General features: G+C 34.2%; 1 protein-coding gene across 1 annotated transcript in view; it reads left to right on the top strand.

Moving 5' to 3' along the window:
- The window catches only part of ACSL3 (acyl-CoA synthetase long chain family member 3), a 54,365-nt gene that overhangs the window by 16,959 nt on the left and 13,239 nt on the right, over positions 1-24,167 (top strand). The window contains exons 2-13 of the mRNA XM_015817859.1: positions 2,902-3,000; positions 3,962-4,062; positions 5,464-5,893; positions 8,869-9,046; positions 14,754-14,863; positions 16,531-16,669; positions 18,624-18,777; positions 19,206-19,329; positions 20,674-20,745; positions 23,159-23,298; positions 23,716-23,888; positions 24,067-24,141. Coding sequence (XP_015673345.1) covers positions 5,534-5,893; positions 8,869-9,046; positions 14,754-14,863; positions 16,531-16,669; positions 18,624-18,777; positions 19,206-19,329; positions 20,674-20,745; positions 23,159-23,298; positions 23,716-23,888; positions 24,067-24,141 — 1,525 coding nt within the window. The 5' untranslated portion in view covers positions 2,902-3,000; positions 3,962-4,062; positions 5,464-5,533. The remainder of the gene's footprint in view (positions 1-2,901; positions 3,001-3,961; positions 4,063-5,463; positions 5,894-8,868; positions 9,047-14,753; positions 14,864-16,530; positions 16,670-18,623; positions 18,778-19,205; positions 19,330-20,673; positions 20,746-23,158; positions 23,299-23,715; positions 23,889-24,066; positions 24,142-24,167) is intronic.

Raw genomic sequence — 24,167 nt, forward strand, 5'->3', positions numbered from 1 at the left:
GTTTGCCTTTCTGTACTAAGACGTTAAGCTCATCTTTCTTATTTTCCATACTGGGAACATTAGACAATGAAGGTCAGGAACTTAATAAGCAAATATTCTGTTTGTTTATTTTTTACTGAATGTTATAATAGTCTTCTTCCTAAATCTTTATTTTAGGTCCTTGGTTCAACCTTTTCATTTCAGTTCCCACAGATTTCAATTTGAAGCCCTCCTGATCAAAGTCACTATGCTTCACTAAGTCATTTGTATCAATTCTTATGAGAACCAACCCACTTTGGGCCAGTAATCCATTATTTTAGAAGTGTTCCATTTCCCAATAATCATTTGTAGGGGATTTTTTTAAAAAAACTCCCCAGTGAAATTCCTGTCAGCTCTCCCTATTTATTTATTGTGTGAGCTTGCATTCAGGAAATTGCTTCCACTTGTTCCTTCTGTAGTCTCTGCAGTAGCTTCTGCAGCAGGAAGCATTCACTTGATCATCTTATGGTAATGAGCATAAACCAAATTAGAATAATCAACAGTATTAATCCCTTTTAGCACTAAATATTTTTTCAAAAGGGGTTTCTCCTTTTTTGGAATACTAGAGTTTACATGCCTTTCTAGAAAGGTATATGTGTGATGTAGGTCTTATCTAGAAGTCTGTATTTTCTTGTTGAACCTGAAACAGTATGGGTAGCTGAAACAAGAGTTAAAAGGACATTAGAAAAGCATATAATAAAACCAACTTCTTCAGACACCTTTAATGATTACAATCAGTGTTTGTAAAGCTCTGGTGTGAATCATGGCTGACTAAAGACATCTCTAAAAATAAGAGGAGGTAACCACTGTGAAAAATGAAAGACCAATGAGTAGACTGGTCCATTGAATCTCTCTGGTTTCTCTGAAGAGAATTGGAGATGGCCCACAAGTGTGCTAATGGCAACTCCTCATGAGGAAATCATAAAACAGCAGTCTTTCACAAGTTTGAGTGCCAAGATCCAAGCAAGATGACATCTTTGCTCTCAGTAGTTGGTGGCGCCTTTAATAAAGACACTAAGCCAGCCAAACTCATTTTCTAATCAAGTTCAGAAATATTCAATTTAATCACTTTATAGATATTAGGGACCTTCAAAACAGCAAGCTTAATTTAACACCTGGTGTGTTTTACCTTCTTCGGTTTAAGAAATTTTAAACAAAGACTTGAGGATTTAAAATAATACGTAATTGGCAAAAAGAAAAAAAATAATACGTAAGAAAATTTTAAACAAATTGGGATAACCAGAGAGATTTGGAATGTTGGTGATTTTTACTAAAAGATTTGAAAAACATGACTGTAATTAAATAATATAAAGCAAGTATATAATATATTTGTGGGAAATAATTGAAACAGATCTAAACTGTATCAGTTCCTGATACAGGTTGCAAATAAACCCTAGAGCGGGGGTATCAAACTTGCAACGTCATGTGATGTGTTGTGATATATTGTGACTTTTTCCCATTGCCGGCCATGGGGTGGGCGCGGTTTCGGTATGACGCATCTGGCCCACGGGTAGCAGTTTGACATCCCTGCCTTAGAGGGAACTAAAGGACCAGACAAAAAGACTTAAAATGGCTAAACCAACTATAACTTTTTCTTATCTCGAGGATTTTTTCTTTTAAAAATGGGCTGAAATATTAATATTGCAGAAAGGATAGAGATTTCAGTGCATGCATACATTTTTAGAAGATGATGAGAAAAACTTTTATCTGATATAGACATAGAGTTTGAAGGCATGAAAAACAATAAAATTGAGTTTACCAAAATGGGAATTCAAAAGACAAATTAACAAAAGATCTGGACATGGAACAGCTTCAACAAGAAGTTCTGAACAATGTCTCTTTATGAAATCTACAAAGTAGGCTTTGAAGACTCCTTTAAATGCTAAAGAGTGATGAAAGATCAAATCCTGCAATGCTACAGGAATGATTTAAAGATCAAGATTGTATAGAACAAAAGAAAGAATATAAAATTGGACTATTTGACTTGTGATAAACTATTTGATATTTCTGGAAATTTGTAATGGACTTTTTGCTGAATTAGTACTGAAAAGATGACAATTTTTGAACTGCACATAGCTAAAAGTTAAATTATGGGAGAATAAAATTTTATTGTAACTTTAAAAGTTCTTGAAAACTGATATTAGCTTATGGTTGGTTGGAAGGTTGGAAGCCACTTCTTTATTAGTGCCTTTGTTGCCTTTTCTATTTTTTTTCTTTTTCTTGTTTTCCTTTTTCTGCATCTTCTGAACTTTTTTCTTTTTTTCTTTTAATTTAGTTTATATTTGTTTTTATTTTGTGTTAAACTGAGAACTAGTTCTGATCTCTAGAATCTATATAGTTATGGCATAGGATTGAGAGCCAAATTTTGCTAGAACACTAGCTTCCCCTTCCATCAAATGTGACCTTGTAGTTTCATATTTCTGAACATTCTCATTGATTGTGCGGGTTTAAAATGTTTAAAACCTTATACCTGCCACCTACCAAACTGCAAGCAATTATGTACAATTTTACTGCGAACAGGACATTTTTCCCTCCTTGCAAACTCTTTCAGTTATATGGGTTATCCTACACTAATATTTTGCCTGTGATAATTGCAACCCTTTATCTTTGGACTGAAAACCAGTGTATTCCCTGATTTTGGTGTTTGTTCCAAGAATTCATCATTAACTTGTAATTAGTTTCATAACTTGCTTAATTATTAAGGTTAATTTTAAAATCTTAATATGAACTTGTCTGCTGTGTTGGTTAGTTATAATCAGGTAAATAAATCCAAAGTAATTAGAGTATTAATAAAACTTTATAGATATTTTATTTCAATTTAGATAAAAAAATAATTATGTTATTTATTGGTCGCTTATTTTATTTTAACATTTTATTTTTTAGGTTTGCTCAGTCATATTTGTGAACAAACCAAGTGAGGCTGAAGTGTCTGGAAATTGTTTCCCCATTGATACCAATCATAATAATGAGAAATCATTTAAGGTTTGTGTTGCTACTTTGTGCTTTCTTTTAGGTTAATTTATCTTCATTAGGTTATCCAATGAAAAGATGAACACATTCATTTATTTGATTTATATAACCGTCCATCTCAACAAGTGATTCTGGGCAGTATACATCCTAAAACATAAAAACAATTACAGCAATACAAAATAAAAATATATGGCACCAAGTAAAACTATTACTCTGGTTGTTAATACAGCTAGGAAACAGGACTATTAACACACTCAGGATCCCAGGCCTGGGCACATAACCAAATCTTCACAGCCTTGCAAAAGGCCAGCAAGATTGGGATTGTTATTTTTTCTTAATTAACAAACACATCTTTGAAAGTAATAAGTGTAATAAGAGCTGCTGAATACTGTATGAAATAGCAATAAAGCAAGGTGGGAAGCATTTGAGAATGCCGGCAGATAATCAATATGGTATCACATTCTACTTTATAGCAGAGAATATCCAGAATTCCCTTCCAGATTGGCTTCCCAAATATGAAGCTGTGTACATTAAAAAGTCTTCTTAGTTGCTCAGCATACTCAGATTCCAGAACAGTTCTCCTCCCTCATTTGTTAGAATGGTTGCCTCCTTGCCAATGTTTAGGAAGACCAATAAGACACAATTTAAATTAATTTAAATTTAAAAACCTGAAGGGGGAAAAAAAGACCCTTTGCCTGCTCTCCAAAGACAACATAGTAAGTACTTAGCATGTCTTTCTGAAAATGGTAAACTGCTACTTGGAGGAGAGGTATGTATGTGAGAGTTGCTACTAATAAGAAAACCCATTCCTAAATAACTACAATTTTTACAGTGGTCTTAAGACTGTTTCTTAACTTACTTTTATTCTATCAATTATTTTATGCTACTGGTTATTTATAAATTCATCAGTTGAATTTATTTCTGTATATTCATTGCCAGTTACTAATGAACTATTTTTTTCACTTTCTTGCAGATATCACAGTAAACATTAATGCAAGTTCTAATGAAATTAACCAACGTTTAAGGGATACATGATATAACAATATGGTTTAATAAGCATGGTGAACAAGTAAGGTGTGGTGTTTTTTGTGATTAATATAATTTCTCAAAGATGAAAAGTTTTTCTGGGTTAAGACAAGAAGGTGTTTTTAGACCTATGGTCCTAGGAAGGCATTATTCATATTCTTAATTTTACTTTATGGTTGTTGAAAGAGTTTGCCATCTATTCAGTTATATATGTGTGCATACAACATTCTAACACACTTTAAGACCGTTATAATTATATTACAACATATTCTGACCTTTAGAATGAGGTAGCGTAGTATTTTTTCTAAATTAAAGGTCATTGTCATATTTGAAAATACACTGAATCTGTCACAAATCTGAGCATTTATTTCTTTTGACTTTTTTTAAAAAAAGCCATGGAATTTTGTGTAGCGTATATTATAGACTGATAACTAGGTGTAATAAGAAAAAAGCAAGATGAACAATTTAGTCAGGATAGACCCAGGCAGTAATTTGTTTAGTTGAACGTAACAATTTAATTTGTACATTATGCTAAACTAAGCTTTGCTCATTATTGGATGAATAACATTAGGGAATTTCACACAATATGTTAGGACGTTGTTTGGTATATTTGCTTTGCCTTAATATTTTGTATGAGCCCAGCCTCTGTGATTCATTCAATAAAATGAGGATTGGTTAAACAATATATGAATTAAACCACTGAAATACTTTTTGTATTCCAATCTGCCAAATTTAAAATATAGTTCTTGTATTTCTGGTTACATGAATGGAGAAAAAACTAAGAAACTTAAGAAAATGCCAAGGGGGTTGAGAAAAAAATCCATTCAATGAAAATACAGTTGCTCTGTATCTGAGGATTAGAAACTTTTTTCATTATTTACATTAAGAAAATTTATATAAATTTAATTGATGAAGAAATAATTATATATTCACTTTCTCTCTCTATATATAAATAATGCACAAGCTCCACATATTATCTTCATTAGAGGACTGTAAAAAAAGATAGCAATACAGGTTGATTTCAAAAATCATAAACCAGATCATAATATAAGATTATTTATGCTTTCCTTCCAAACAAAATTGGTCTTATTTGGAGCCAAAATGCTTATCATAGTTAGTCAGTTAATGGTTTCTAGTAACAAGTGGGAAGGAATATAAATGTGATGAAAGCAGGTAAGGACACTTTATAATCCCAATTACACCATTCATGAATTGTAAACTAGTTTACAACTAGTACCAAATTCCTAAGGCTTTGTAAATACCTTCAATTCTCATATCTAATAACTCTTGAGATATTGGATATCCAACATGTTGGCTTATTTAAGGAAATATGGAATAAAATACAACAGCTTTGCCTTGTCTTCCTTTTAATTGCACCTCATAAAAATATATTTGTTTTATTAAATTCTTAGTGTTATTATGTGACACTATACTTTGTTCCTATTTCAGGTCGTCGTTGGTTTTTATGTGATACATAGGACTTGTCAGATTCTTCTGAATAACTTAACAGTCTTCAAAGATGGATACAATGAAGTTAAAGCATGATATTAATCCACTTCTTCTTCATATTATGAACTTTGCTGTCTTCGTATACACATTTTTAACTTTTATTCCATGGTATTTATTTTCTGGATCAAAATATATCATAACCAAATCAAATCAAATTAAAGCAAAACCAGTGAACAGCACACCTGGAAGTGCATATAGATCTGTTAATAGTTTGCATTGCTTAGCATCTGTATTATATCCTGGATGTGATACCCTTGATAAAGCTTTTAGATACGCTCGAAGTAAATTTAAGGACAAGAATCTCCTGGGGACAAGGGAAATATTACAAGAAGAAGATGAAATCCAGCCATCTGGAAAAGTTTTTAAAAAGGTACACAGTGTCTGTTTTTTATGGAAAGAGGGAAATATTTATAGTTTTATTCTCTATGACCTGGGAGCTCATTATCCTGCAGTTCAACTTCATCCATGGGCCTTTGATACTCTAAAACAACTATAGAAGGTTAGTGAGGCAGAATTCACCTTTACCAAATCAGTTTGGTAAATCAAATCAAAGTTTTTAAGTTGAGCAACCTGCAAGTCCCTGAATTTCCAGTGAATCCCTTTTAAAAAACTGATGTCACATTTCTTACCTCCAGTTTGTTGGCATTGAGACCAATTTGAGAAAGAAATACATATTTTGCTAACAAATCAACAATTTCACTTTTGTGTTCTTGAAGAATTCTTGAGTTGGTGTGATTTGGATTTGATTATTTGTTACCTTTTGTATGGACTCTCAAGATTGGAAATGGGATAGATGAATTTCTTCTGAGATGTTCTGTACACAGAGCAGCACAGATGCATGTGTCTTAGGGACTCCACAGAGCTATTCCGTCACTGGGGATTGCTGCTGAATAGGTTTTTATAATGCCCCTGCGGAACTGTGATGGATAGTGTATTCATCCCAATGAAATTTTAGTTTTAAACTGAGAGGGAAATAGGCTAGTGGATTATGCATATTTGAGAAAAATCCACCAACTATAGGGTTGATAGACTAACTAGCACTATGTCAGATAGGCTGCGTAAGATCATTCCTGACATTTTCAAACTCAAATGGGTAGAATCTCTCCAAAGAGAAACTTAAAGATTAGAGTTGGCTATTAGCTCTTATCAACCAGTCTGATTTAAGATGGTGTCTGAAAACTAGTGGAGCCAGACCCACAAGGAAAAAAGAGCAAACAGAATTTAATGAGACAGGTCTGGCCCACACAAAACCAGAACCTGTGCTTAACTGTGAGGCAGCTTTTTGATGCAATTTGAAGCTGCAATGATAATTCTTATAAACTTGGATTGGGTAGCAGCTTCTACGGTATTAAAATGTGCAAATTGGGATACCATAAAGAAGCTGAGAAACAACCTTGGCAAGGAAGATCTTACAAGCACTGGAAATAAGATGTATCCCTCTTTGAATGGAAGTATCTTAAGACAGACATATAAACAAGGGCACATTTTGTTTGTTTTGTTTTTTTATTACACTGCCTTTATTTTTTATAAAACAAGGTGTAGAACATGCTTAATACTCTTTCCTCCTATTTTCCCCACAACAACAACCCTGTGAGGTGGGCTGAGCTGAGACAGAGTGACTTATGCAAAGTCACCAAACCAAATTTCATGCCTAAGGTGTTAAAAAGCCTACTGAGCAAGCACAAGTTAGTTATAAAATTTATGTTTTATAGTTAGTTACAAGTTAGTTATACTTATGTTTTATAACTAACTTGTAACTAACTATAAAACATAAGTCTTATAACTAATTTGTGCTTGCTTTATGTTTAACTTATGTTTTATAACTAAGTTTAAAATTAAAATTTAAAATTAATATATTAGAATACATGAAAAATTAAGAAGTTAATAATATATGAGAAGGCCTATGAAAGAATAAAAACATATTTTTTCTGCTGTCAAGAGGATAATAAGGTAGGCTTCAGATGTGCCTCGTTAGGAAGAATGATCAATATAAACATAGTGTATATGTTTATATATTATGTCCAGTTTATGATTCAATAGTGTTAAAATTGTGTTGAAGAATTTTAAAACAATGTGTTTCTGATATGGATTAAAAATAAAATTATCTGAATAAAATTGGACTTTCTCCACTAGATTGTTCTGACAGTAAATTTAAATCTTGCTGCGAATAAGTTTCTTGTTTGTAAATGAATAATACTGCTTAAATGATATTAAATGCAATTATTATTAATCTAAATGATATAGCAAGTAGCACACACTAGAGGGCACAATTTATCTCTTTATCCTTTTCAAAAGCTTAAGAGTACATGGATTGCTGTTTTATATATGTTTTATATATGTCCATGCATATGTTAGACCAGCATACTAAATACTGCATTTAAAAGCTGATTGGCTCTGTTATGCTTAGCTGCCTCTCTCTCAGTTGGTGCTCTGGTACTAAAAGAGGAAGAATAAATTTAAAGGGTAGATGACAAGGGCTCTGCCTGGATATAAAGCAACAATACAATTATCTTGTGCAATAGCTCCAGTAGCCTTTATCTGGAAAAATAGATGATGCCAAAGGGAGGGGTGGTTTAAAATTTTGCAATCAGTTTTTACATTTCAAATAACCTGTTTTAAGTCATTGAACAATCCATTTCATTTTATATCTAAATTACCTTTATTAATAATGCATGCTTTTTAAAAAAAATTTTGAAACTGCAACGTTGAAATGGAGAGGGGCATACAGTTTCTAAATTAGAAGAATCTGGACAGATAGCAAAATTTAGATTTTTTTGTATCTCTTATCTACTGCAGTTAGGTACAATATATCTACTGAAGAAAACTGCCCAGAGAACTAGCTGTGACGGGCTATGTGATAGGTTTAAAATACATAGAAGTTGTATTTAAGTCAAATAGAACTTACGGATTATATAGCTGAATTGTATCAGTGAAGAGTGTGCTACACTTTTAGGGATGGACTATGGAAATGTTACTAAATATTTGCCATTCTTAAGTAGTCCAAATAGGTAATTACCTATATATATTATTTTTGTATTTCATAATTTGAAAGTGAAAGATATCTTACTAAAAAGATAAATAACGGTATGTCCAATTGATTACTTTTTCTACATATGTTTAAAAATTATATGAACTGTTTTAATTATGTAAGTTGCTTTCTGGTGCATTTTTAACAAAGGTAAATTTTACCCCTTGAATTAAATTTTGATAAAGAAGAACAAACACGGGAATGAATAAAAGGCAAGAGGAAGAAGAGCACAGGATACAGGATACATAATTACAGAACATATTTGTATGTGTCTGTGGGTATAATTTCTATATTTAAAAAGTTTATAATTTCTTTAGGTTGTACTTGGCGAATATCACTGGCTATCATATGATGATGTTTTTAAAAAAGCTAAAGCATTTGGTGATGGATTAACAATGCTGGGCCAACAACCAAAGACCAACATTGCCATTTTCTGTGAAACTAGAGCAGAATGGATAATTGTAGCACAAGCTTGCTTCATGAACAACTTCCAGCGTAAGTACAGTATCAGTCTTTGGGATTTTTTCTTCTGTGCTTCTGTGTGTATACTAGTTTAACATAATTATCCAAGCATTCAAAGAGAATCTACAATTTGAAGAAATACCCATCTGGGAATTCTGGGAGCTATAGTTCCAACCTACCTAAAATACCATAGAAGGATTGGCCTGTCATCCGTAACATTATTGGCAGATACAGGTGGTCCTCAACTTATAACAGTTCATTTAGTGACCGTTCAGTGTTACAGCGGCACTAAAAAAAAAGTGACTTATGACCATTGCTTGGCAACTGACACATATCTATGACAGTTGCAGTGTCCTGGATCATGTGATCACCTTTTAAGACAAAGTTATTGGGGAAGCCAGATTCACTTAACAACCATGGTACTAATTTAACAACTACAGTGATTCACTTAACAAATGTGGCAAGAAAATTCATAAAATGGGGCAAAACTCACTTAACAAATGTTTGACTTAGCAACATAAAATTGGGCTCAATTGTGGTTGTAACTCGAGGACTAATTGTAGTCATATTGTTGTTATTTAGGATGATAGGCTTTTAGAGAAATAAAGGAAATCTGGATAGTCTTTTTACAATTTCTTTTCTGAATTCTGATCTCTGTTTTTAGCAAAAGGAAAAAGTAAATTGAAGAGCGTTTTGTTTTTAATCTAGTATTCTTCCAGATCTGGCACTATATAAAGAAAGCAGAAAAAAACATAATGAGGGGAAAAAATGAGGTTGGTTGAATAATAATCATTGGAAAGTCCCAGTTCCATTTTTACAGTAATTCCGATTATCTAATTAATAGCTAGGCAACCTTCTATCTTGGAGCAGCACTGGGTTATATGGCATTAAGAATTCTGGAAAGTAGGGTAAGCCTTTAAAGGAGTATTGAGTTCACAAATGGTTCTTTATGAAGAAACAAACATTGCTTTTTCCTTCTTCCCATATATACTTTCTGGAATGCTGTTCTCATTTTCAGAGTACTACATGGTTTAAGACTGCAATCTTCTGCCCACTTCTGGGATAATAATAGTAATTTGATTGTGAGCATAGTTTGGTATAATAGTGAAAGATACTGAATTACATGCTGGGAGATCTTTCTAAAGCCCGGGATCCAGCTGAGTGACTTTGGGCTAGTTTTTCTTTCAGCCCTCCAAAGGAATTGCCAGGACAAATGTATGGATTTTTTCCATTAGTTACATGGAGTCAAGACTGGTTCAAAGACACACATACACATATAAGTTTGTCTGTAGTAAATTATCAACTCTGGACATGACATTTTTAATTTGTTTATGAAGGTTCTTATAATTTAGAAGCTTGTAGCTCCAGCTGTGTTTTAATTAAGTAAATTGATTTAATCTGCAAGTGTTTGTATAGCAAAAAATTGGACTTTGTACGTGCTGAGTTAAAGAGGAATAAGGTAGTTTGATTGTAATGTGGCTTAATACAGAATAACATCCTCATTCACAGTAATATTTTTGTGGTAAAATTCCATCCAAATAGTTCAGTTGTGAAGTGTGGGCAGAAATTAATAGTGAACTTGTAATCTCAAACAGAGGGAGAAAAAGACTTGTTTACTCTAATGTGTTTCAGACAGAATGTATAACCATGGGTTGATGCTGTATAAAGTCTGATATGTGCTGCCATATTCCTCTTCTTGTACTTGAATAAATGAAATACTTAGTTTGTTTAGGATTTTGACTCAGGAGAGAGAACTGAAGTTATGTCAGCCCTCCCAGGTAAACCAGACAGGAAATAGAACTAGATGAACTAATTCCACTTTATTGCAAGGCTGCATTAGACAGAATCTTGCAAGTCTGAAAGTATAAACTTTCCACCACCACCTATAACTGCTTGATCTGTCAGGGTAGGTCCTTCCTAACTGTTAAATTGTTTCTTATGCAGCATCTCTTTGATCTTATCCCCAAGGTCATCCACACAGTCCGGTACAAGTTAGGAATTGAAATATGTAATTATTCCCTTTATTTGGAAATTAATATTTTGCTTGAACTAGCCTAGTATATTTGTTCAGGGACATTGAAGACCCTACAGTGAATTCCATTGGAAGTTGCTGTGTTGGATCAGTGTCAGTTATAAAGAAAATCTTCAGAGAGTTAATAAGGAAATGACAGCTAAAAAAGAAATGAAAGTATTTTAATAATATTATATATTTCTTACGAGGAAATTTGGCAAGTTTCTCTGTCTTCAGTAAATGTAACTTTTCAAAAAAAGGATTCCATTTACAGTGTGATAATGTAATGAAACAATGAAACATCTGGTATAGAAATGTTTGCAATTATGATATGAGTGGGGTAACAAGAGAGATAGTATTTAACTGGACATTTGAAGTTCCTGAGACGTGCTTCAGCTCACAGCATGACGCAGCATTTGTGATCCAAATTAATGAACTTGGCTGACTTACTTGCTGGCAGATGGAAGCATTGCCGTACACTTTTCACGTAGACATCTTTTTAAAGTCAGAATTGACCAGTGAAATACAATGAATTAAAATTTATTTAAGTTTGCACAATAAATATGCTTGCTATTACAATGTTTGTTAGTTGCTAATTTTTAAAATCCTAGCTTATTTTAGCATAAAATAGCACAAAACAGTATCATATTTTTAAACATACCTTGATATTTTGAGAAAATTATGTACGCATCGGTACTGAAAAACCTCTGGTCTCAGCGACCAACCCAGATTGGATCCTGGTATTGAATTTTGTTTGAGAATTATGTTAGTGTACAAGATATTTGTTTTATTCAAACCTTATAATAAATGGAAATATAGCATCCACACTCTCCATTCATATCCTTTTAAAACATGCACAGGTTGTCCTTCTCTTATGACCATCATTTAGTGACCATTCAAAGTTCCGATGGTACTGAAAAAAGTGACTGACAGCTGGCCCTCATACTTACAATTATTGCAGCGTCCCCATGGTCATGTGCTCGTCATCTGGGCACACAGCAGCTGGCTTGCACTTATGTAATTGCAGCGTCCTGCAGTGACGTGATTGCTTTTTGTAAACTTCCAAGCTGGCTTCCGACAAGCAAAGTCAACTTTGCAACTACCTCCTGTCGGCATCCCCATTGACTTTGCAGTCATGTGATATCTTGCTTAATGATCACAGGTGGCTTGCTTTATGACCATGGCAAAAGAGATTTTAAAATCGGGTGTGTTCATGTGATGCCCCACTTGATGACGCATTGCTTAGCAATGCATTTTTTTGGTCCCTATTGTGTTAGAAAGTTGAGGACTATACGTATTTAATGTTATAATTTCAAGATTGATAACCATTTAGTTGTTGTACCTGATTATATATTTCTGCAGCCAACTTTAGAGAAATATTGAGCATAATAAATTTTGCTGTCACAACTTAAATACCTCTCTTCTGATGCTATGCAAGCTTAAATACCTCTCTTCTGATGTTATTTATAGTTTTTCCATAGGTTTTCTTTTTAACTTGAATCACTGGTAGAAAACCACAAATTTAACCTAGTGGCTTTTACAGATATTGTTCCTTGTTACTTTTATTTGTGACACGTATGCATGAAAAAGGCTTAAGCGCAGTGCTAAGTACGGTAGCAACTCAGTAGACCAGACTCTTCAAAAATTTGGATTGCAACTGGTATAGCTTGTCTTGCCTCTTTTTTTCCATAACTTCATTGGGCCATGAACTTGATTTTGTTTATATAGTTACTTAAGAGATTGGGGGTTTTTTGCTATAGCTTGCTGAGAGCTGGCTAGGAAAGTTTTATGCTTTGTAATAGGGGTCACTGGAATAAGCACAAGCAGCACATGGAAACTAACAATTTTTGTACTTTTTCCTGCCAAATTAAAGAAATGTGAATTTGCTTTGCAACAATTTGGAATTGTATTCTGTACAACATATACCTCCTGCCCCAACTCCTTGTTTCCAAAATAAATAGTTTTGTCATTAACCTGGAAGAAGTGACTTTTGAAAAGTACACTTTTCCTAACATTCTGTATACCCATGTTCTTGGAGAATAAATGAATGGTTGTCTGGAGATGACCTGCACTGGTAGTGCTACTGGCCAAGCAATTGAAAGAGGAATAAGAAAGATCATAGTTTCCATCAGTATAGGTTTATGTCCGTAATGAAGCCTGCTGATTGTGGTTGCAAATCATGACAGTCATTAAGCAAGGTGCCCACATGATTGCCTTGCTTAATGACCTCCCATCCCTGCTCTCCTCAATGCAGTTGTTGCACAGTTGCACAGGCTGCCTTGGGTGCAGGAGGGAGCCTAATGCAGACCCAGGCCCATACTGCAGTACCTCCTCACTTCCACACATGGCCTGACCTGTGCTTCCAAGGCCTCCCCCATACTCCGATGCACCTGAAGCTTTACTTCCCACCCATCAGAGTCCCTATAGGTCTTGGGCCTGCTTCCAAGTCTCACTGAGTCTTTACAAGCCTTGGTCTTGCTCCCCACCCTGCTGTGTCCCATACCCTCCTCCCCACTTACTGCCACCAATTAGTTAGTTGCTTTGTAATGTAGATCACTTTCTGGAAGCAGTCACTGCATCACATGGCATTCCTACCCAGTAGAGGCCAGATGGCTTTATCCTGGAAGCAGGTGCCAAATTGGGAGGGAGGCCGAGGAACAGAATGGCCTGCTCTCCTTCCCCAACTTGATCTCCAGAGCTCCAGGATGTAGTCGGATCCAATCTGGGTTGGTCACCGGGACCAGAGGTTTAGTCTTCTGAGCTTTCAGACTTGTGTTGGAGCCCATACTCAGGGAACTTCTCTCTAATGGAATGTAAACCTCTAGTCCTGGTGACAGACCCAGATTGGATCCTGCAACAAGTATATTTGCCTTCATGTAGTGTTTGTATTAGTGCTGGGTTAGTTATTTGCACTACATTGCTGGGCTGCAGAAGCATCCACTCCAGTCCAGGACAGCCTGCCTGTGACTTCCTGCCTGCTTCCTCATTGACTTTGCTTGTTGTAAACAGGCAGGAAGTAACAAGGAGGTCCTCACTTAACAACCCATCATTCTCATTTAACAATGGCAACAGGGACCCTTGGGATTGCTAGCACTACCCAATGCAGACACATGACATCACACTTTATTGCCACATTCCTTAGTGACAGAAGTTTGGGTCCCAATTACCATTATAAGCTGAGGACTACATGTAGATATTCTGTTTACAGTATTTGAAGAAACATAGTTGCAGTGAGAAAACGAGTAGCTTGTGAAACAGGTAGTCCTCGGCTTACAACCATTCGTTTAATGACTGTTCCAGGTTATGACATCATTGAAAAAGTGACCTTTTCACACTTATGGTCACGTGATCAAAATTCGGACTCTTGGCAACTAGCAGTGTCTTGGGAGCCTGGGATCAGCTTTTGTGACCTGTTAAGCAAAGTTAATGGGGAAACCAGAATCACTTAACAACCTTGTTACTAAGTGTAACTGCAGTGATTCATTTAACAACTGTGGCAAGAAAAGGCATAATATGGGGCAGAATTCATTTAATTATCTTCCTTAGCAATGGACATTTTGGGCTCAAATTTTGGACTTGATTCCTGAATTTCTAAAGTTTTTGCAGTTCAAAATATTGAATTTAAATCACTGTTATACTGTGTTTGTATTTACACTATGTCATACATGTTTGAAATATTCTGAATATTTGCAGTAGGAAATACATTGTTTCTTTCCCCTTTATTACTAGTTGTCACACTTTATGCTACTCTCGGAGGCCCTGCAATAGTACATGGATTAAATGAAACTGAGGTGACAACCATTATTACTAGCAAGGAACTGATGGAAACAAAATTGAAGGTAAATAGAGCCCTTAGGTATATAAACCTCTTTTATTTTTTTAATATTGTGGAAGAAAATGTTACATGTGGTTTATTAGGAGTGGGGTCAGAATATTTGTGGAGTTGTTTTGTGTTTTTTATTGTTATATTGTTCTGTACTCCAGATTGTTACGTTTTGTTACTAAACTTTTTGAACTTTTAAAATTTGTTGTAAAACATCCAGAGCCTTCTGAAGTGGACAGCCATTAAAAAAAAATAATATAACATCTTTCTTCTTTTCTGTTTTCTAAAGATTTTGTTTTCTTATAAAATTACACAAATACAAAAAAAAGGATGGCTTGTATGCAGGAAAAGATAATTAATAATTTCTGTGGTCCCTAAGTTAATGTTTAAATAATTCTGATATTTAGATGTGTCTATGTATCGTGCTAAAGAATAATGTAGTCATTTTGTTCTAATTTAGCATGATATGGAAACACAACAACACTGTGTAAAGTATATTTTATGGCTTAACACACGGGTGTCAAACTTGCCACGTCACATGACATGTCGCGATGTATTGCAACTTTTTTTGCATTGTCGGAGCTGGGATGGACGCGGCCTCCGCATGATGCAGCCAGCCCATAGGCTGGCAGTTTGACACCCCTGGCTTAACAGTTTGTATGAATTTAGTCCATTGTGTTTTTTAAAAAAATATTTATTGTAGAGAAAACTATGGCCTACTGCAATGTGTGAGCATAGTCTTTTGCATTCCTAGATGACTAAGTATATTTACCTCTTTAAAAAGGGTTATTTCTTATGCTTGGTATAGTGCAGTTTACATGAATGACAGAGTATAGTGCACCTGTCTATTGTTCTTGATAGCCATTTCATATTAACTAGAGTTGCACAGCTTTCAGAGCTGAAGGCAGAAGGGCGCTCTGCTATTGTTAGGACCTCTATATAACTCCTGAAATCTAATTCTGTTTTTCTAGGGTTGTGCTGCAATTATAGAGGGCAGCTGTATGATCCCTGGAAAAGATTCAGCTACTTTAAGGAGTGGCAGAGAGGTTATACATGAACAATCCTCTGTAGTCCAAAGCATCTTTTTGCTTTTGCGTCATAGGTCCTGCATAGTTCATAATATATATAACTTAACATGCAAAGAAAGAGTGCAAGCAATTTTGAGCAGCTATCTTATAAATGCTGTGTTATGCCCATTAATCATTCCTACAGTGTAAGCAAGTTAAAATGGAAAGGAGGGAAAGGCTGGTAAATTTTAAAAGTGACAAAATGGGTTATTATCTGTTTCTACCCAATGGAACAAACCATGGAAAAATCATGTCATATCTGAGGATTTTCCCATAAAAGGACTGAAAACATCTTATTTGAATATTAGTTTCATGGGCCAAAAATTTGATACCCAGCATACTTGAGCATCACATGTATCTTTGAATAATCTGCTATATATTAAAACAGATAACATGCTGCCAAATGTTTTTAAAAATATCTGTCAGAGAAGGAGTCAGCAGTAGAATGCGCTGAAGTAGATGTGAAGTAATATATGTATGTATGTATGTATGTATGTATGTATGTATGTATGTATGTTACTTGCTCTTAAGATGATTATAGTTTAATTTAGCAGATTTTTTAAAAAATCTATCCGTTATGAAGATTCTAAGCACTATATATGTTTCTTCTCTGTAGTATATTGTTTCTCAGATTCCTCTACTACGTCACATTATTACTGTGGATGGCAAGCCAACATCATGGCCTGATTTTCCAAAAGGTGTTATTGTTCAAACCATGTCATCTGTTCAAGCTATTGGAGAAAAAACAGAAAATAGTATGTACTATTCAATCAATTGATTTTTTTTTCTTATGGTGATGGAATAGAAAAGGCAAACAGAGGTTGACAAAAGGTCTTTGACACATTTCCAAATAAAGCTATTTGGATCCTGGAAACTCTTGCTGCTGAATGCTGTCAATATTGGACTAGTAGGACCTGACTAAAATGAAAAACAGCTGTGTCTGTTCCTTGAGAAAGAGAGGAACCAAGGGAGGATAATAATTAAAATTAATATATTTTATGTTAAAGCTTCATTGCAGAGTGTATCCAAATAATCATTAGATTTTTAAAAAAAAAATTGTTTAAAAGAAGATATCAGTTAAATTCAGTTCCTTGAATAGGAAGTGGCATGAATTCAGAGGCTCCCTTCAGAAATAGGTCCACAGATGCCTATCAGTAGAGATCAAGATATATGATAACTTTGATCTGAAGGAAAACAATGCACTAACAGAGCATGCTTGGGCATACAGGTAGCTTCTGTTAGCAGCTCCTTAAAGTGTCTGTATCTTTTCCAAGAACATGTGGCTAACCCTTATTTATCAAGCTTCTCTACAAAAGTGCAGTAAACCTAAAACAAATGTGTTTAATTGTTTTTATTGATATCAGAGAGGAAAACTTAAAAGAAAAGCACAAGAAAGAAATAAAGAATATAGTATTTATTTTGGTTTTAGCCAAAAAATTCAAAGTAGTATCCATGTAGAAACAAAGCTAGATGGTCTTTTCTTCAGTAAAGATGCGTAATTTCACCATTTTACCAATTCCATTAACTTCACCGTCCATTCATTGCGGGAATCTATTAGTATTTCCATCTCTGTGAATACTTACTCCAGTTATCATATATAAAAACAAAATATCATGTTTTTTCATCAATCGCTTATCTATCACATTTAAACAAATACCTACAATTTCTATTGTACACTTATTTTAAGAATTCTCTGAATTAAAGTACATACTTGATCCCAATAACTCTTAGCCTTCTTGTTACTTATTCTTAACAAGAGTTCTTACGTTTCCAGCATATATTTGACACACCATTATACATCTTTGACAATTTATCAGATGTTTAATACCAATTTGCAAAAAAATTCTTTCAAATTATAGCTCAAAGTGAATTTCAGTCCCTTATTCCACTTATTCTGCCACTGACCTAGCATTATATTATATCTAAATTTTTACCTATTTAATTAGTTTGCCGCCATAAAAACAATGAAAGAGGGATATAAATAAGTCAATAACATTAATTTTCAATAAAAGCCAATATCTATTGGCAATAACATGCTCATTAATTTGGGGTTTTGATGATTAGAATTGTTTATTATTATAGAAATATTGTACAATATTCAATGTTAGATCAAAAGGTTAATTCATCTAAATGTATTTTATATTTGTAACTGTATCAAAAAAAAGTTGGAAGGGATCCTTTTTCTATTTTTCTTTTTTTCCTTGCATCTTCCCCTTCCCTATTTTTTCCTTTTTAATTCCCTTTTCTTGTTTTTTTATATTTTATCTTTTGCAGAAATTTAATAAAGTATATTTAAAAATAATAAAAAGAATATCATGGAAACCTTTTTTTTTCTAGTTCCAATGTGCTATTTCAAAAGGCAACTGGACTTTTTTTTTTCCCTTGAAGATATTTTGCTTCTCATCGAAGAAGCTTCTTCAATTCTGACTGAAAGGTCTTCCAGGAAAAAACAAGAAAATCCAGTTGCCTTTTGAAAAAGCACCTTTGGGACAACCATGACCTAGATGACTGATCTCCATAGACATTTTTTTCATTCTAATATGACTGCTGAAAGCTTGCAAAATTCTGAATGTGTTAGCTGTTGTCAAGAAAAGGAGATTGGTTATTTATCTATTAGAATGTGTATGTTTGGGGACAATTTAAAAATATTTTTGCACATGCCTTTTTATCTAATGAATATTTATGTTTGTACCTTTTCTTTTTGTAAAGCATCTTTCAAACAGAAGTTGAAACCAGTATCATCAGACGTTGCAGTTATTATGTATACAAGTGGTTCTACAGGAGTCCCAAAAGGTGTCATGATCTCTCATTGTAATCTTATTTCTACTATAACAGGGATGGCTGAAAGGATTCCAAATTTGGGGTATGTATTAAATTCACTTTAGGGGTTTAAATAGCTTTTATATTTCTTTACAATAATATAATGATAATGCTTTCATTAAATCAAGGTTATAATAGAAAACTAAATAATAGAAGAAAATCTGACTGGAAAGAATGGTTGCTTTTCAGTTGTGCTTAACTACTGTTAACGAACAGTAAAAGGAAGAAAAACTATTTAACAGAACTGTAAACAGTTTATATTGTTAAATGCATTTGGGCTTCATCCTTAGGGACATATGTGCTTTTCTTTATACTATAAGAGAATTTGCATTTTTTATCCATATTGTTATGCTTTCTTTTGTTTGGTTTCTTGATGCAGAATGCAGTATGCCAAGATGTGTTTTAGAATATATTATTATCATCTTAGCAATGAGTTATCAAAATCTGACAAATATCTTAATTTGTTTTCAGAGAGAAAGATACTTATATTGGCTACTTGCCTCTTGCTCATGTTTTAGAGTTAAGTGCTGAACTTGTTTGTTTGACCCATGGTTGCCGAATTGGTTATTCATCACCTCAAACTCTAAGTGATCAGGTAAACTTTTTCAATAAATATGACATCCTACATTTCACAATCTTTCCTAAATACAAAATGGAAGAATTTAATAATAATAATAATAATAATAATAATAATAATAATAATAATAATAATAATAATAATAATAATAATAATAGTAGTAGTAGTAGTAGTGGTAGTAGTAGTAGTAGTAGTAAAGTTGGAAGGGACCTTGGAGGTCATCTAGTCCAACCCCCTGCTCAGGCAGGAAACCCTATATCATTTCGGACAAATGGCTGTCCAGTCTCTTCTTAAAAACTTCCAGTGTTGGAGCATTCACCACTTCTGGAGGCGGGTTGTTCCACTGGTTAATTGTTCTAACTGTCAGGAAGTTTCTCCTTAGTTCTAGATTGCTTCTCTCCTTGATTAGTTTCCATCTGTTGCTTCTTGTCCTGCCTTCAGGCGCTTTGGAAAATAGCTTCACTCCCTCTTCTTTATGGCAGCCCCTGAGATATTGGAACACTGCTATCATGTCCCCCCTCGTCCTTCTCTTCGTTAAACCAGACATACCAAATTCCAGCAGCCGTTCCTTATATGTTTTAGCCTCCAGTCCCCTAATCATCTTTGTTGCTCTTCTCTGTACTCTTTCTAGAGTCTCAACATCTTTTTTACATCGCGGTGACCAAAACTGGATGCAGTATTCCAAGTGTGGCCTTACCAAGGCATTGTAGAGTGGTATTAATACTTCGCGTGATCTTGATTCTATTCCTCTGTTAATGCAGCCTAGCACTGTGTTGGCCTTTTTGGCAGCTGCAGCACACTGCTGGCTCGTATTTAAGTGATTGTCCACTAGGACTCAGAGGTCCCTCTCACAGTTACTACTATTGAGCAAGGTACCCCCTATACTATACCTGTGCATTTGGTTTTTCTTGCCTAAATGTAGAACCTTGCTTTTTTCACCATTGAATTTCATTTTGTTAGATAGTACCCAGTGTTCAAGTCTGTCCAGATCCTTCTGTATCTTTAGGCTGTCTTCTGGAGTGTTGGCTATTCCTGCTAGCTTGGTGTCGTCTGCAAATTTGATGAGTTCCCCATCTATTCCCTCGTCCAAATCGTTGATGAAGATGTTGAAGAGCACTGGGCCCAGAACAGAGCCCTGGGGCACCCCACTACACACTTCCTTCCATGAGTACGGCCAGTCAGCCAGCTACGGATCCATTTGTCTAAAAAAAAAATCAGTGTTTTTTTGTATTTCTGGCAAAATATTCTTGGCCTATTTTCTGAAGTTATAGTAAAAACCTTTCTTTAGTATATGCTACATTGTGAACAAATAAAAGCAGATTGGATGAAGGTAACACATTACTTTGTCTACTTTTCTTTCAGTCATCTAAAATAAAGAAAGGGAGTAAAGGTGATGTGTCTGTATTGAAGCCAACTTTAATGGCCGCTGTTCCAGTAAGTTGATGCCTGCAACTTTAAAATATTGTTTAATATATGTGGAAAATATTTGTGAGCAGTGTGTGAGCTATGTGATTATGGAAAATATATTTTTAAAGAAAAATATTCATATTTATGTATTGTATGCTTAGACTCTTGTTAAAACTGCATGAATAATGAATGATTGATTGCTTCAGACTGAGTAAGCAGAGCCTGGAATATAAGGGAGCCAACTTCCAGGGACCAAGTTCATTGTCCAAATGAACAAGAAGAGCTAATAGGCAGAATAGTCTTTAACAACTTTTCCTTCTAAATCAGGGGTGTCAAACTCATAAAGTCACATGATGTGTCGTGATGTATTGCAACTTTTTCTCCATTGCCGGCAATGGGGTGGGCATGGTTTCGGCATGATGCATCCGGCCTGCGGGCCAGCAGTTTGACACCCCTGCTCTAAATGGACAAAAGCATGAGATGGGAACAAGAAATAGCTTAGTTATTACCCTAGGAAATATCCTAGGAAATGCAGGTAAAATGTAAACGCATCAGATTGAGCATATCTGGCTTGGTATGCATCATCACCATACAACATTCCTACATATTGTTGTGACAGTAAATGTATAACACACTGCAGTTTATCTCTGCTTGATATAATTTATTTCTATAACTAGGAAATCATGGATCGAATTGAGTGGGTACTAACTAATCAAGAGTTTTAACTATTCCATTAAATTTTGCATTGGTCAAAATCTAACTCGGTTGGTGTATATAGTTCTAGAAAATATATTTTAAGAAGAATTTGAACAAATTAGAATAGGGTCAGAGAATGACAGTGAGGATAATTGGGGACTAGAATTAATCCTTGTGAAGAAACATTGAAGGGAACTGAGAATGTTGACTTTTGAGAAGAGAAAGCCAAGGGTGTATATAATACCCTTCGGATACATGAATGGATGTCTTACAGAAAAAACTGAGGCTTTTATTCTACAGGACAGAATATGGAAGGATGAAGGGTGTTCCTCAGGATAAGGGGTACTACAGAAATGGCATACTTCCTAGGTCCCACTAGATGCAATATTTAAGGGAAGGAATCTGGAGTGTACCCAGTTTAACCAACTGATTAGTATACCATCAGGAAGACATTCCTGCAAATAATTTGACCTTGTGCCATGTAAGGCTTTAGAAATAATAATCAGTACCTAGAATTGCACCCAGAAATAAAAATACTTGAAGTATATGCAACCTTCATAATAGTGGTATGATATGGTCATATACTACATATGAATACTACATTGTTTTAAACATGTAATATTAGTTAGAATCTGATAACTACAGATTAAAAGAAGCTTATAAACTTCTTTTAAACATGTAATATTAGTTAGATATGATAACTACAGATTAAAAGAAGCTTATAAAATTATTTTTAACATGTAATATTAGAATGTGATAATTACTGATTAAAAGAAGTTTATAAAATTACTTTAAACATGTAATATTAGTTAAATCTGATAATTACAGATTAAAAGAAGCTTTTAAAATTTTACTTTTTTTGCTTTTCATTCTCATTTCAGCTGTTCACGCCTTTTCCCATGAAAGTAACATGATTAATTTAAGGTGCTATAGAATAACTAAAAATGCAACTTATTTTCTTATTATGCTTCATGCTTCATATTTGTATACTATTAATGCATTAACAGGTTAAGAAAGTAATTAATTAAAAAAGGAGAAAAACTAGACAATTTTAATTAAAAGAAGTTCTATTAATGACATTAATATATGGAAATTATTTTAGGCATTTATGTCTTTTAAACATTTGAATTGCATTTAGGATACGTTTATATATAGCGATACACTATCCATTCTTTTCTAGGTAAGCATACTTCAGGCAGGCGATGAGAGAGGGAGAGAGAAAGGGGAAATGTAAATTTTAAGTCAATTAACATTGTAAAAAAGCTTTCTAAGTAAATCAGAATCTTTAGAATAGTTTTTGTACCTCACAATCATGTAGTTCATTGCTTGAAAAAAAACAAAAGCAAAAACCAGTTTTCTGTACCCTGTGAGACTATGCATCCTTGTTTCCTCTCTCTTCTGGACTTTCAAAGGCTCACAATCATACGAAATGTATAAATACTCATTATAGCCTTATGTTAAAGTAGTGCTTAGGTCCTTGAAAAGTGATGTGAATGTGAGCATGGAAAAAAAATTGGGACTGTTGTAATAATTTTTCACTACATTCTTTTGCAGGAATAGTTTCAAAGTTTTGCCTTTTATCTGAAATTGTATTCTTATATGTTTGAATGTTCAAGTTATTGGGGCAATCTAAGATTTTATCTAATATTAAACCATATAGTACTCCTCCAGATTACAGTAAATAGATTAATGTATAACCCACTGCAATTTATCTCTGCTTGATGTAATTTATTTCTATAACTAGGAAATCATGGATCGAATCTACAAAAATGTTATGAATCGAGTTAATGAAATGTCCAGTTTTCAGCGCAACTTGTTTATTTTAGCTTATAATTACAAGATGGAACAGATTTTAAAAGGCTACAGTACTCCAATATGTGACAGGTTGGTAAGAGAGGTTGATTTGTTTTTCTCCAAAGAGCAACATTTTTATGAAGAGGTGCAAGGCTCCTAAAAAGAGCCCATTTGGGAAATGGCAGAAGTTAGGCTTACAAAACAGTAATTTTATTTTGGAAAGTTACTTCCAACTAGACTGTTTAAAATAAAATAATACCTTATTGTATAAATTTGTTTATCTGTCTTTGGCTGTAACATGCATTCTTATTAGGGAGTGTTCTATTGAGAAGAGGATACTTTATTTCTTGGTAGCCATGTATAGGATGCAGTTGCATTTTTTATGAAACCTCATTTTGCAAAGTTAGTTAAATCTTCTGATTGATGGATAAACTGATGTTGTTAAGTAAAAAAAAACAACTCTTCTTGTTCTTCTTCCTCCCCATCCCCACCCCCTCTCTCTTTTAGCTTTGTTTTCCGGAAAGTTCGGATGCTGCTAGGTGGGAAGATACGGGTCTTACTGTGTGGAGGAGCTCCACTTTCTGCAGCAACTCAGAGGTTTATGAACATCTGTTTTTGTTGTCCTGTGGGACAGGGCTATGGCCTGACAGAATCCTCTGGGGCTGGAACAATAACAGAAGGTGAGTAGTATTCGTAGATCAGTAGATTGTAACAATATAATTGGGTGTTATCAGCATACTGGTTGATGTTATTTCAAAACACTGACATTGCATATTGTTAGTTATTCAGAGACATAATAAATTGCTCCTGAAATTATTTCTGTTTTGTTTTATTATGTTTTATTTTCCTAAATTTCAGTTTGGGACTACACAACAGGCAGAGTGGGATCACCCTTAGTTTGTTGTGAAATCAAGCTGATGAATTGGGAAGAAGGTAGGAAGAAACTTTAATGATTGTGT

The sequence above is a fragment of the Protobothrops mucrosquamatus genome, unplaced genomic scaffold, assembly GCF_001527695.2.
Source record: "Protobothrops mucrosquamatus isolate PMUCROS unplaced genomic scaffold, P.Mucros_1.0 scaffold642, whole genome shotgun sequence".
In the NCBI taxonomy this organism is placed as follows: Eukaryota; Metazoa; Chordata; class Lepidosauria; order Squamata; family Viperidae; genus Protobothrops; species Protobothrops mucrosquamatus.